Source organism: Mobula birostris, chromosome 9 (assembly GCF_030028105.1).
Source record: "Mobula birostris isolate sMobBir1 chromosome 9, sMobBir1.hap1, whole genome shotgun sequence".
Taxonomy (NCBI): Eukaryota; Metazoa; Chordata; class Chondrichthyes; order Myliobatiformes; family Myliobatidae; genus Mobula; species Mobula birostris.
Window position 1 is genome coordinate 116,751,558 of NC_092378.1, and position 12,501 is coordinate 116,764,058.

The window sequence follows — 12,501 nt, forward strand, 5'->3', positions numbered from 1 at the left end:
AGGATGTGCCGTCAGGCTTCTGTACCTCCTACCTGATGGTAACAGTGAGAAAAGGCCATGCCCTGGGTGCTGGAGGTCCTGAATAATGGAAGCTGCCTTTCTGAGACACTGCTCCCTAAATATGTCCTGGGTACTTTGTAAGCTGGTACCCAAGATGGAGCTGACTAGATTTATAACCTTCTGCAGCTTCTTTTGGTCCTGTGCAGTAGTCCCTCCATACCAGACAGTGATGCAGCCTGTCAGAATGCTCTCCACGATACAGCTATAGAAGTTTTTGAGTGTATTTGTTGACATGGCAAATCTCCTCAAATAAAGTATAGTCGCTGTCCTGCCTTCTTTATAACTACATCGATGTGTTGGGACCAGGCTAGGTCCTCAGAGATCTTGACACCCAGCAACTTGAAGCGGCTCACTCTCTCCACTTCTGATCCCTCTATGAGGATTGGTATGTGTTTCTTCGTCTTACCCTTCTTGGAGTCCACAATCAGCTCTTTCGTCTTACTGATGTTGAGTGCCAGGTTGTTGCTGCAGCACCACTCCACTAGTTGGCATATCTCACTCCTGTATGCCCTCTCGTCACCACCTGAGATTCTACCAACAACAACAGGGAATATGAGAATAAGGTCTAACCTGTTCAACCTTTCCATATAACTCAGGTCCTCAAATCCCAGCAACATCCCTGTAAATTCTCTCTGCACTTTTTCAATCTTATTGATGTCTTTCCTGTAGGTAGGTGACCAGAACTGCACACAATACCCCAAATTAGGACTCACCAACATCTTATACAACTTCAACATATCATCCCATGATACAACCAGTAAGGTTACTTTCAACAGTACATCTGTAGTTCATTAGAGTGTTTGATTATAAGCTGAACCTTTTCAACCTCCTAAGAAAATAAAGACGCAAATATGCTTTCCTTATGATTGCATCTATGTGTTGGGCCCAGGACTGGTCATCTATTATGTTAACACCTAGGAATTTAAATCTGCTAGCTCTCTCCACTGCAGATACCCCAATGTACATCAGTGCATGCTTACCCTCCTTCCCTTCCAGAAGTCAACAATCAGCTCTTTGTTTTGCTGGCATTGTGTGAAAGATTGTCGTTGCAGCACCACTTGTACGGATGACTTACCTCACTCCAGTGTGCTACTCCTCATCATCTGTGTCGTCCAACGACAGTGGTGTTGTTGGTAAATTTGTAGATGCCATTGCAGCTGTACTTAGACACACGTTCATGTGTACTCAGAGAGTAGAGCAGGGTACAAGTTGCGTTGCTGATCAGCGAAGAGGAGATGTTGTTACCAATCCTCATGTTGGAATGACTTGCTTGTCCATTTGATTTAATTACATTAGGTCTAGGGTCACAGCCAGAAGGATAGTAGATTTGCAAAGGGATATGGATTGAGTGAGTGGCAAAAGACTGTCAAATGAAAATTAATGTGGGGAAATGTTAAATCATACACTTCAGTAAGGGAAATCACAAGGCAGATTATTATCTTAATGGAAGAACACTGAAAGTGAGTGAAGTGCCCAATGGCAGTAACATCATCCTGTATCCTCTCTTCCTAAGAGTTCAAGAGTTGTAATATACTGACAATGATCACCTGCCATTAAGTATGAATTTTAATAGCAGTCTTTTACACAAGCTACTGATTGCAGCGCATATAGTCTGTCCAAAACCAATTGCATTCTTACATCAGTATAATGAAACTATGGACCTGAAGGTAGAAGGAGTCAATTTTAGAAAACCTAGCACATTTATTTCTCAACATAGTCCCCTCCTACATTTACACACTTAGCCCAGCGGTCATGGAGCATATGGGTCCCTTCTTTGTAGAAGTGGTCTACAGCAGGGGTGATTGACAAGTTCGTGGCCTAAGGTAGAAGGCGATGAGTTATATAGCTCTCGTTACATGCATATGCAGTTCAACTCTGAGTGAAAATGCAGAAAGTTTGAAGTTAATAACTCATCTCCTTCTACCTTAGGCCACAAACTTATCAATCACTTGTGGACCACTTTCTGGAGGTCCAAGACGCCGACTTCTACAAAGGAGGGATCCGTATGCTCCATGACCGCCGGACTAAGTGTATAAATGTAGGGAAAATAAATGTGCTAGATTTTCTAAAATTGACTCCTTCTACCTCAGGCCACAAACCTATCAATCACCCCTCGTATATTAAGGACTTAGATGAAAGGACCAAACATATTGTTGCAAAACAAAAGCTGAAGATGCTGGAAATCCCAAACTACAGCATATGTCATAAGTCAGACAGTATGTGTAATGAGAGAAACAGAGTTTTCAGGTTGATTCATGAAGAAAACCCATTAATCCGAAATTATTAACAATGCTTTACACTCCATAGAGGCTGCTATATTTCCAGCTGTTACTGTATTTTGAATCATAGAGCAATATAGCACAGGTATCGGCCCTTTATCCCAATGAGTCCGTAGGGCTCACCTGCTAGTCCCAATTGCCTGCATTTGGCCAACGTCCCTCTAGGCTGCAGACCTGCATGTACTTGTCCAAGTGTTTCTTAAATGATACTATTGTACCTGCGTCAACCACTTCCTCTGGCAAATCTTTATATATATTCAACACCCTCTGAGGAAAAGTTGCCCCTCAGGTCCTTTTAAATCTTTCCCCTCTCACCCTAATCTATGCCCCTAAGTTTGATCTCCCCTAACCTGGGAACAAGTCTGTTACCAACCACCTTAATCGTAAAACATAGCGCAGTACAGGCCCTTTGGCCCATGATATTGTGCCGACCTTTTAATCCATTCTAGATCAATCTAACCCTTCCATCCTACATAACCCTCTATTTTTCTATTACCTATGTGCCTATCTAAGAATTTCTTAAATGCCCTTAATGAATCTCTAACCCCTCTAGCAGAGCATTCCACAAACCCACCACCTTCTGTGTAAAAAACTCTCTGTGACATTCCCCCCCACAATGCCTTCCTCAAATTACCTTAAAATTATGTCCCCTTGTATTAGCTATTTCCATCCAGGGAAAAGTATGGTATCCACTCTATCTACTGTATACCTCTTATCATCTTGTTTACCTCAGTCAGTTCTCTGTTACCCTCCTTTGTTCCAAAAAGAAAAGCCCTAGCTTGTTCAACCTATTCTCATAAGACATGCCCTCCAGTTCAGGCAGAATCCTTGTAAATCTCCTCTGCACTCTCTCTAACACTTCCATATCTTTTCTATAATGAGGTGACTAGAAATGAACACAATAATTCAAGTGTGGTCTAACCAAAGGACTAACATTTGCCACCCTCCAATTATCTGGTATACCTCTCATAATTTTAAATATTTCTATAATGTACCCTCATTCTCCTAAATTCCAAGGTAAACACCTAGCCTGGCCAATTTCTCCCTATAGATCAGGCCTGCCAGTCCTGGCAAAATCCTCATAAAGCTTTTCTGCACTCTTTCCAGGTTAACCACATTTTTCTTATAATAGGGTGGCCAAAATGACATAATACTCCAAGTAGTACATAAAAAATTCGGGAGGAACTCAACAGGTTAGGGAGCATCTATAAAGGAAAATGAACAGCTGATGTTTTGGCTGAGACTTTCCTAATGCAGACTCCTCCTAATCATACTCTGTCTATCCAAATGCTGGTAGATCCTGGTCCCTTAGTATTCTTTGCAGTAATTTCCCCACCACTGATGTCAGGCCCATTGGCCAGTAGTTCCTGGCTTATCCTTGCTATCCTTTGAAAACATGAGCCAACAGTCTTCTGGAACTTCAGCACTGGCTAGTGATGAAGCAAATCTCTCTGCAAGAGTGTCCTACAAAGTCCAAGGATGCATTCTGTCAGGCCCTGGGGTTTTATTTTGTAGGGTTGTAAATACCTTCTCTGGTAATATGAGTGTCCTCCCAAAAGTCTCCACTTGTTTCCCTTATCTCTTCAGTAACCAGGATTTTCTCCTCCGTAACCACTGAGGAAGAATATTCAATAAAAAAATCTCACCCCTCTCCTGCAGCTGAAGACTTGGGTGGCCCTGCTGATCTCTAGGGGGACTTACTCTTTTCCTAGTCATCCCACTATTACAACTTGGGACATTGCAGAGTTTGGAGTTCAATTTCGACGCCGTTCTGTAAGAAGTCTCTGAATGTCCTCCCTGTGAAATGCGCGCGTTTCCCCCGGATGCTCCAGTTTCCTCTGAGTCCAAAGATGTACCGGGTGGGTTACTTAGTCATTGTAAATTCACCTGCGATTTGGTTAGGGTCAATCGGGTTGTGTAGTTGATGGGGCGGCGTGGCTCAAAGGGGCTACTCCGTGCTGTAAGGCTAAATAAATAAAATAAAGTGGCTGCACGTGGGTAGCAACTTTTCCATAGCATGCAGTTAACTAGCTGGATGGAAGATTTGCAGGTACTTGATGTGATCTACTTTGGTCAACAAAAACATAAAAATGTTTAAATGGAAGTTATTGCAGAATGTTGTACAATGTTCTAAATATCTTTGTATATGAAACAAAATTTTAGCAGACTCGGCATCTAATAGGAAGTGGAATGTTGATATAGAACCAAAGACTTTCTACAAACAGTAGTTTTGAGTACTGGTATGGAGGGACTAGGGGCTTCAGAGTTATAGACTCAGCCAACTCCATCACAGGCTCAAACCTCCCTCCCAACTGAGGGATCTTCAAGAATATGACATCCATCACTAAGGACCTTCACCATCCAGGACATACCCTCTTCTCATCAGGAAGGTACTACCGGAGCCTAAAGATCCACACTTAATGACACAGAAACAGCTTTTTCTATCCACCTTCATTATTTCAGAAAAGTTGTGAACCTCACCTTATTCCTTTTATTTGCACATTTACTTTTGAAATGTCTTTGTACTGTACTGTTGCTACAAAGTAAGAAATTTCACAATAAATCTGATAGATAATTTGTAAAGATTTGATCACCTATATGTGTGTAGTTACTTTGGAAGCTGTTCAAAGTGTGGAATTCCTGGGATGAAGGAACTTTATGATGAACAATTGAGCACTGCTGTTCAATTATTTCTTAAAAATGAGAACTGATGTTCTTTAAACATAATAGTCTGAGGTTTGATAAGATACATGGGTTTTGGTTAATAGGGAAAAGGTTAGGGGCACAGGAAAATGGAATTTAAGTCCAATAATACATCAAGTATGTCTTTCTGAATATTACATGCTCAGATCTGCATGAATTGCTCCTGCTTTTTTGTCTTACAAGTCATAACTTGCTCCTCTAATGATCAATGTCTGTGCATCATTTTAACTTTGAACTATTAAAATGCTTATGGAATCAGGTTAAGCTGCAAAATTGCAGCACAAAAGCTTCGTCACTCTTAATTTTTTTAATGGCTATCAGTAGATGCACCATGATTCTGATATTCCAGTAGTTTTCATATACGAGGGGTGATTGATAAGTTGCCTAAAGTAGAAGCAGTCAATTTTAGAAAACCTAGCACATTTATTTTTCAACAAAGTCCCCTCCTACATTTACACACTTAGTCCAGCGGTCATGGAGCATACGGATCCCTTCTTTGTAGAAGTCAGTGCCTTAGACCTCCAGAAAGTGGTCCACAGCAAGGGTGATTGATAAGTTAGTGGCCTAAGGTAGAAGATGAGTATTAACTTCAAACTGTCTGCATAATCACTCAAAGAGTTGAACTGTACATGCATGTAACGAGAGCTATATAACTTCTGGAGGTCCAAGATGCCGACTTCTACAAAGGAGGGATCCGTATGCTCCACAACTGCTGGACTAAGTGTGTAAATGTAGGAGGGGAGTATGCTAAAAAATAAATGTGCTGTTTTCTAAAATTGACTCCTTCTACCTTAGGCCACGAACTTATCAATCACCCTTTGTACAATCATTAGCTTCAGTGTAGAATTTCACTATAGCTGAATAATATGAACTGAAAGCACCTTTCATTATACACCTGCAGAAATATAGTATTATCTCAAGCCCTATGAAACTGAACTTTGCCATACAAAACAGCAGGTAAAACTGATGTAGCAGAGCATCTTTAACTTGTTAATGATTTAGACACCCAAAGACTGATCTGAGTAGCCACTAATTATTTCCATAATTTATTAATTCTTACATTTCCAGACATATTTCTGAACATTGAACATGAATCAGAAAATTTGTGGATGACACAAGATTGGGAGCGTGGTAGAGTGAAGACAATCAAAGCTTGCAGCAGGATCTGGGCCAGGTGGAATTTAATAGACAAGGTGTCACACTTTGGAGAACTGTGAGTGATAGGGTGATCTGGGACTGCAGATCAATAATTCCTTGTGAGTCATCACTCGCAGATAGGGTCATAAAAAGGGCTTCTGGCACATTGACCTTCCTTTATCAAAATAGGGAGTACAAGAGCTAGGATGCTATAGTGGTACAATTTACTGATGAGGCATAATAGTATTGTGTTCAGTTCTGGCCACCCACCCACAGGAGAGCAGAGAAAATTCCAAGGATGTTTCCAGGACTGGAGGACTCAAGTTGTAGAAAAGATTCAAAACAGAATATGGGCGATTTGATAATACACTTAATTCTGCAGGGGTATGGGTGATGCAAATGCACTAAGTTTTTCCCCCACTGAGATTGGGTAGGACTAGAACTAGATGTGATGGGTTAAGGGTGAAAGGTGAGAGTTGAGGATGAACTTCATCTTGAGGGCGGTTATTAAACAAGCTGCCAGAAGATTTGCTGGATGTAGGTTAAATTTCAACATTTAAACAGAAGTTTGGATTAAGTATATGGAGGAGTATGGTCCAGGTGCAAGTCAATGGCATGGACTGGACAGTTCATCCTGGACCAGATGGACCCAAGGGCCTATTTCTGGGCTGTATAATGGATGATCATAATTCACACAAATCTAAAGGGTAAGATGTATTGAAATAAAGGTGAAGATAAATGAAAAAAATCCTGCTAAAACTAGTGTAATAACTTAAAACATCACTCAAACTATGCTTTAGCGCACTTTGATCCATTCATTTGGTTCTGGTACATTAATTTTTAGTATGCTTACATTTTCCCCAACTTACCATCCTCTGAAACAGGCAATTAGAGAAATAGTGACATTTGTACACTTTTGTAATAGGTGAAAGTTTTAAAAAGCTTCTTGACCACAGGGAAGAACTAACCAGTTAATCTAATTAATTCTTAACTTTCACAGTTTAGTTAGCATTTGCTAACTAAAACAATATTTCTGAATGAAATGGCAATTGACATTCTGTAATTAGGCCAAGTTTACTAGGGGTCCATTAATTGGGAGTTAGAATTCTGCTTCTTAATCCCAATGATCTAAAGCCCAAACTTGCCTAGATCTTCAGGTGGGAAAAATACCAAGCCTTCAATGGTTGGAGAATTTAAAAACAAAATGCCTGCAGAAGTTGGTCAATTCAGCAGCAGCTGAACTCATTCCCCCTTCAAGAGGACCACAACCTTGACATTGAGTTAGACAAACCTCCAAACACTATGACCCAGTGAGTCAGGGCCTTGTTTTGGCTCTTGGTAGGGGCACCCACACCAAAAAGGTCAGAAGACTGACAACAAGTGGTCCTCCAGGTTCAGCTCAGCTAACATTGACTGGTCAAAAACAATTGTTACAGAAACAGCAAGAACCTTTGTTACTGCCTTTCCATAAGGAAGCTCATTCCCACTAAAGAACACTGCAGTGGAAACAATTACTGTGAAATCTAAATATTAAGACAGCATTGCCTTTTCACTCTTTTGACCATTAGTAAGAAGAAAGAAGTCACCCCTTTGGGGTAAAGCCCCACCTGAAGAATGATGCATCTTCTACTCTCCATTGCCACGCAAGGGCACAGCAATAGTACAACTTAATATGGAACAAAGTAGATTAAATAGACCAGCCTGCAAACAAATCTGCACAAGGAATTCAAGTCAGCACAATAAGACAGTTGTCTTAAAAAACTGCACAAAACTCTATTTTCCATTTAAACATGTGCACTTTATTGTATTAGTCAGTGTAGGTCCCACAATCTGGCATCAAGTTTTAAATGGTTTGTTTTGTGCCCAGGGATGTAAACCTCACTTGTGTTGTATAAAGGTAAAGCTTTTGCATACCAAAATCAAAGAGGACCGAAAATTTAAGGCGGAAGAGTACAAAACTGGACATTTTCTCGGTTACATAATTTACATATAAGCAATACTACACACAAGGTTAAGTATTTGCTCCCACTTTTGGGCAGCCTTCACAGAGGCTTTATAACCTTAAGACAATGCAATCCTTTACATCAATATTTGGAATGCCTAATGTACAATTCAGTCCTTGAAACTCATCGCGGAACTTCTGGGATGCTTGTTGCCAAAAATACCACCAACACTTTCACTGTTCCAGTTTTTATTCCTGAGACAAGCACTAAAGCCATGCCAATTCATCTCGCGCAATCATTTGTGACAGTTACAGTCCACTTAAAAGCATTTACGGTGGACAATGGAAGGTCCAGACTCATCATACTCTTGTTTGCTAATCCACATCTGCTGGAAGGTAGACAGGGAAGCCAAGATAGAACCTCCAATCCAGACTGAGTATTTGCGCTCAGGTGGAGCAATGATCTAGAAACAAAAAATTCATTAGTACACTTTAATGGCTGACATCAGACAAGCTTTTCACAACCACAAATTTTAACCAACACTACATATTTCCTCATGACTACACAAGATTCACAAGCCTATAATTACCTTGATTTTCATGGTGCTTGGAGCTAAAGCAGTGATTTCCTTCTGCATTCTGTCTGCAATACCAGGGTACATGGTGGTACCACCAGACAGGACAGTATTGGCATACAGGTCCTTCCTGATATCTACATCACATTTCATGATGGAGTTAAAAGTGGTCTCATGAATACCACAGGATTCCATACCTGTTGGAACAAATCATTTTAATTAGCAAATTAAACAGCCAGCATCTTAATCAGCAGTACCCAACCACTAGGACATTTACTGCTTGTGTCAGTTCATTCACATACCCAAGAAAGATGGTTGAAAGAGCGCCTCAGGGCATCTGAATCGCTCATTGCCAATGGTGATCACTTGACCATCAGGCAACTCATAGCTCTTCTCCAGAGAAGATGATGAAGCAGCAGTGGCCATCTCTTGTTCAAAGTCCAGTGCAACATAGCAGAGCTTCTCCTTGATGTCACGGACAATTTCTCTCTCAGCTGTAGTGGTGAAAGAGTAGCCTCTTTCTGTCAGAATCTTCATGAGGTAGTCTGTCAAATCACGACCAGCCAAATCCAGACGCAAAATAGCGTGGGGCAGGGCGTAACCCTCATAGATGGGCACAGTGTGGGTTACACCATCACCAGAGTCCATCACGATACCAGTGGTTCTACCAGAGGCATACAGAGACAGCACAGCCTGGATGGCAACATACATTGCAGGGGTATTGAAGGTCTCAAACATGATCTGTAAAAGATAGTGTGACGGTTATTGGCCAAAATTTCAAATGGAATACCAAAGAATTAAGGGTATCAACATGCTAAACTTTGAGACAGTGGTACAGCAGAATCAGAAGTTAAGCATGCAATGATTTATAGCAAAATTACTACTCTAAAGAGCTAGTCAAGACTCTTGCAATTATTTACAAGGACTTAAATCCCTCCTCCCTGAACTCCTGAAATAATGGAAACTAATTAAAGTCAATAAATACCCAAATTCAACCTGTTATACCAACAGTATGCAATTGAAGATTAGAATAGCACACAAAACATGCATAAGTTAATGGAACTCAAAAGTGAGAAAGCAAATGAAACCTTGCAATTTCCAGGAAAGAATGTCATCTTTGAAAGATTCCCTGTGAACAAGGATAGGAAAGAATGAAAGGGAGTTTTCAGAAAGAAAAGTAGAGGGCAACAAGGTGGTATAATGTGGTCATTTTCAATTTCAGTACCTGTGTCATCTTTTCTCTGTTGGCTTTGGGATTCAGGGGAGCTTCTGTAAGCAGGACTGGGTGTTCTTCAGGTGCAACTCTCAATTCATTGTAGAAAGTATGATGCCAAATTTTCTCCATGTCATCCCAATTGGTTACAATGCCATGTTCAATAGGGTACTTCAAAGTCAGGATTCCTCTTTTGCTCTGGGCTTCATCACCAACATAGCTATCTTTCTGTCCCATTCCAACCATCACACCCTAAAAAGAACACAGGGACATCTCATTAGTAACTAGCTGTCAAAGAAATTGTACCTTGAATGCAAGCAGTCATTCCTGTACCTGATGTCTTGGGCGACCAACAATGGAAGGAAAGACAGCACGTGGGGCATCATCTCCAGCAAAACCAGCCTTGCACATACCAGAGCCATTATCAACTACGAGTGCTGCAATTTCATCATCCATGGCTGTTTATTACCTATAAAAGGAATGTACAATGTTCAACGTTCCAATTCATAAAAACGAACATAGGGAATATGCAAGGAGAAATTAATTTCTGGGTCTGAAAGATGTGTAATTGTTGCTCGATACTAAGTCAATCAGTGCCAGAGATGTAATGGTTACAAGAGCTCCTTCCCCACCCGAGTCCTCTTCGGACCGTCTCCGCCCGGACGCATGCGCGCACGAACACTAGAGGGCGCTAGCACTGCAGCGCCAACGTTTCGCCGGCAGACAAAGGAACGCCGCCGACTGCCCCTCCTGTTGCCATAAAAGGCAATGCTTGTACCACTAGAAGCAGGCAGTGGATAAGATCCAACACAACCTGCTGCCACTCCCTAAACGGAACAAAGTCCTCGCACCACAGAGTACGCTGCCGATACTCAACGCCAACTCTCCCAAGTTAGAGAGAGATGATGCTGGGAGAGCTAGAAGATTCCACGCCAACCCCGCCCCCGCCTGGCCCGCTGGGGTATGTAGTTTTACCGGCATAACGCATGCGCCGAACGCAAGGTTGCGGCGCCGCCAAGCAGAGAGGTACCGTTATCTGTGCTACAGCACCCGCCCGGCTAAGGGACGCGCTGGTACGGAATGTTGACGCTTCGACCCGGTCGGGAATCCAACCACCCCGCCGCAAGTCCTGAGAGAGAACCACGCCCAGACGTGCTCCGAGTGGGAACCGGCAGATGCACCTCACCGCCCGGCATATTACACCCATCCCGGTGGCAGCCGCCGCTGGATGGGCCAACCGGCAGCGGGCATTTAAACACCCCTCCCTCCCACACACACATCTTTCCGGCGCACAGCAGGCCGGATACCGTCACCAGTCGGTCACTCGCTCCGTGGCACAGACTCCCAGTAGCTGGCGCTTCCAGAAAGATCCACCATCATCCCGCCCCTCAGCCACTCTATCCGCCCGTCCCACCATCCCATATAATGCATACTTCAACGCCATTGTCAATGTTTTTCCCTCTCGTTAAGACTTTCATTATTCCTAGACTCCAGCTTTAATTCGTCCCTGTTAACGCAGCGCTTAGTTAATACCCACCTCCAATAACCCCTCCCGGGAACGAAATACTCCATGATGCTCCCGTGGAATCTCTCATTCTCCCCTCCCCACTATGTTTGTTCCTGCAATCCCACAAACTTTTTTTCTAAAAAATGATCTTATTGATGGGATCTTTCTGTTGCATTTTGAATCCTTACCGTTGGTTTCCCTTCACAGGTGCAAGCCTGGCCTCGCGATCAGCCGGTGAGTTCAAATAAGCCTCAGAGTGCCGCGAGCCGGCGTGTCCGTCCCTCTTATACCGGCTCCGCGCGAGGGTCCCACCCACACCCTTCTGTAACCATAAAAGGGAAGGTTTGCGAAAGCGCAGCATCTATTGGCTGAGCGTCACCACTTTTCCCCCTCCCCTTTTCCCCCCTCCCCACCGGCAACTCCCTCTCCCACTCTAACTCCCTCCCTCCACCCCCACTCCTTCCCACCAGTGACCGGGCCGGGATCATTGCCCTTCTTCATGGCCACCCGCCTGCGATATCCGAGGCTCCCATTGCCACCCAATAGATACATACAAAATGGGAATGGTCGGTTTTGCCCCTCCTTTTGTTGGTGCTTTTATTGTCATGTAGTTGCCTAATATGCAAATAGGTGGAAGCAGGATGCGTTAGAGTTTTAGCGAAGGTCAGTGCATAAATAATTGAGGGATGTAAAAACAAAGGAATCCCAAAGAAAGGGCGGTGTGAAACTGAACTGTTTTTTTTCAGTATTGCAGACACGATGGACCAAATAATCTTACGGTGCAGTTCTCCCATTCCACGTTTGTTAATCACAGATCACTGCGCCGCACTTGAGGAACTGAACAATCAGTCGGGGCTTATTGTAAAACATGGTAGTTTACTGAAATGGGAAACCGGTAATACGTAGTAAAATATTACTGTTTAGTCTCTTAACATTATTTACCAAAGGATGGTTTATAATCAGTGTAACAGGATAAGATTAACCCACTATTATATGTTTAATATTAAACTACTTATGATTCTTAATGCAATGTTTCTGTGGGGAAGATAAGCCACTACTTTATGCACTCTAGAATTGTGAATCTG

The 12,501-nt window shown here is 42.5% G+C and overlaps 1 protein-coding gene across 1 annotated transcript; it reads right to left on the minus strand.

Moving 5' to 3' along the window:
• Positions 1 to 7,955: 7,955 nt before the first annotated feature.
• Positions 7,956 to 11,707, minus strand: actb2 (actin, beta 2). Its single transcript, XM_072268670.1, has 6 exons — positions 11,605 to 11,707; positions 10,243 to 10,378; positions 9,922 to 10,161; positions 8,999 to 9,437; positions 8,712 to 8,893; positions 7,956 to 8,585 (listed from the first exon to the last, which is right to left on the minus strand). The coding sequence occupies exons 2-6, from the start codon at positions 10,363 to 10,365 to the stop codon at positions 8,442 to 8,444; spliced, it is 1,128 nt and encodes a 375-aa protein (XP_072124771.1). The 5' UTR covers positions 10,366 to 10,378; positions 11,605 to 11,707; the 3' UTR covers positions 7,956 to 8,441.
• Positions 11,708 to 12,501: the final 794 nt, after the last annotated feature.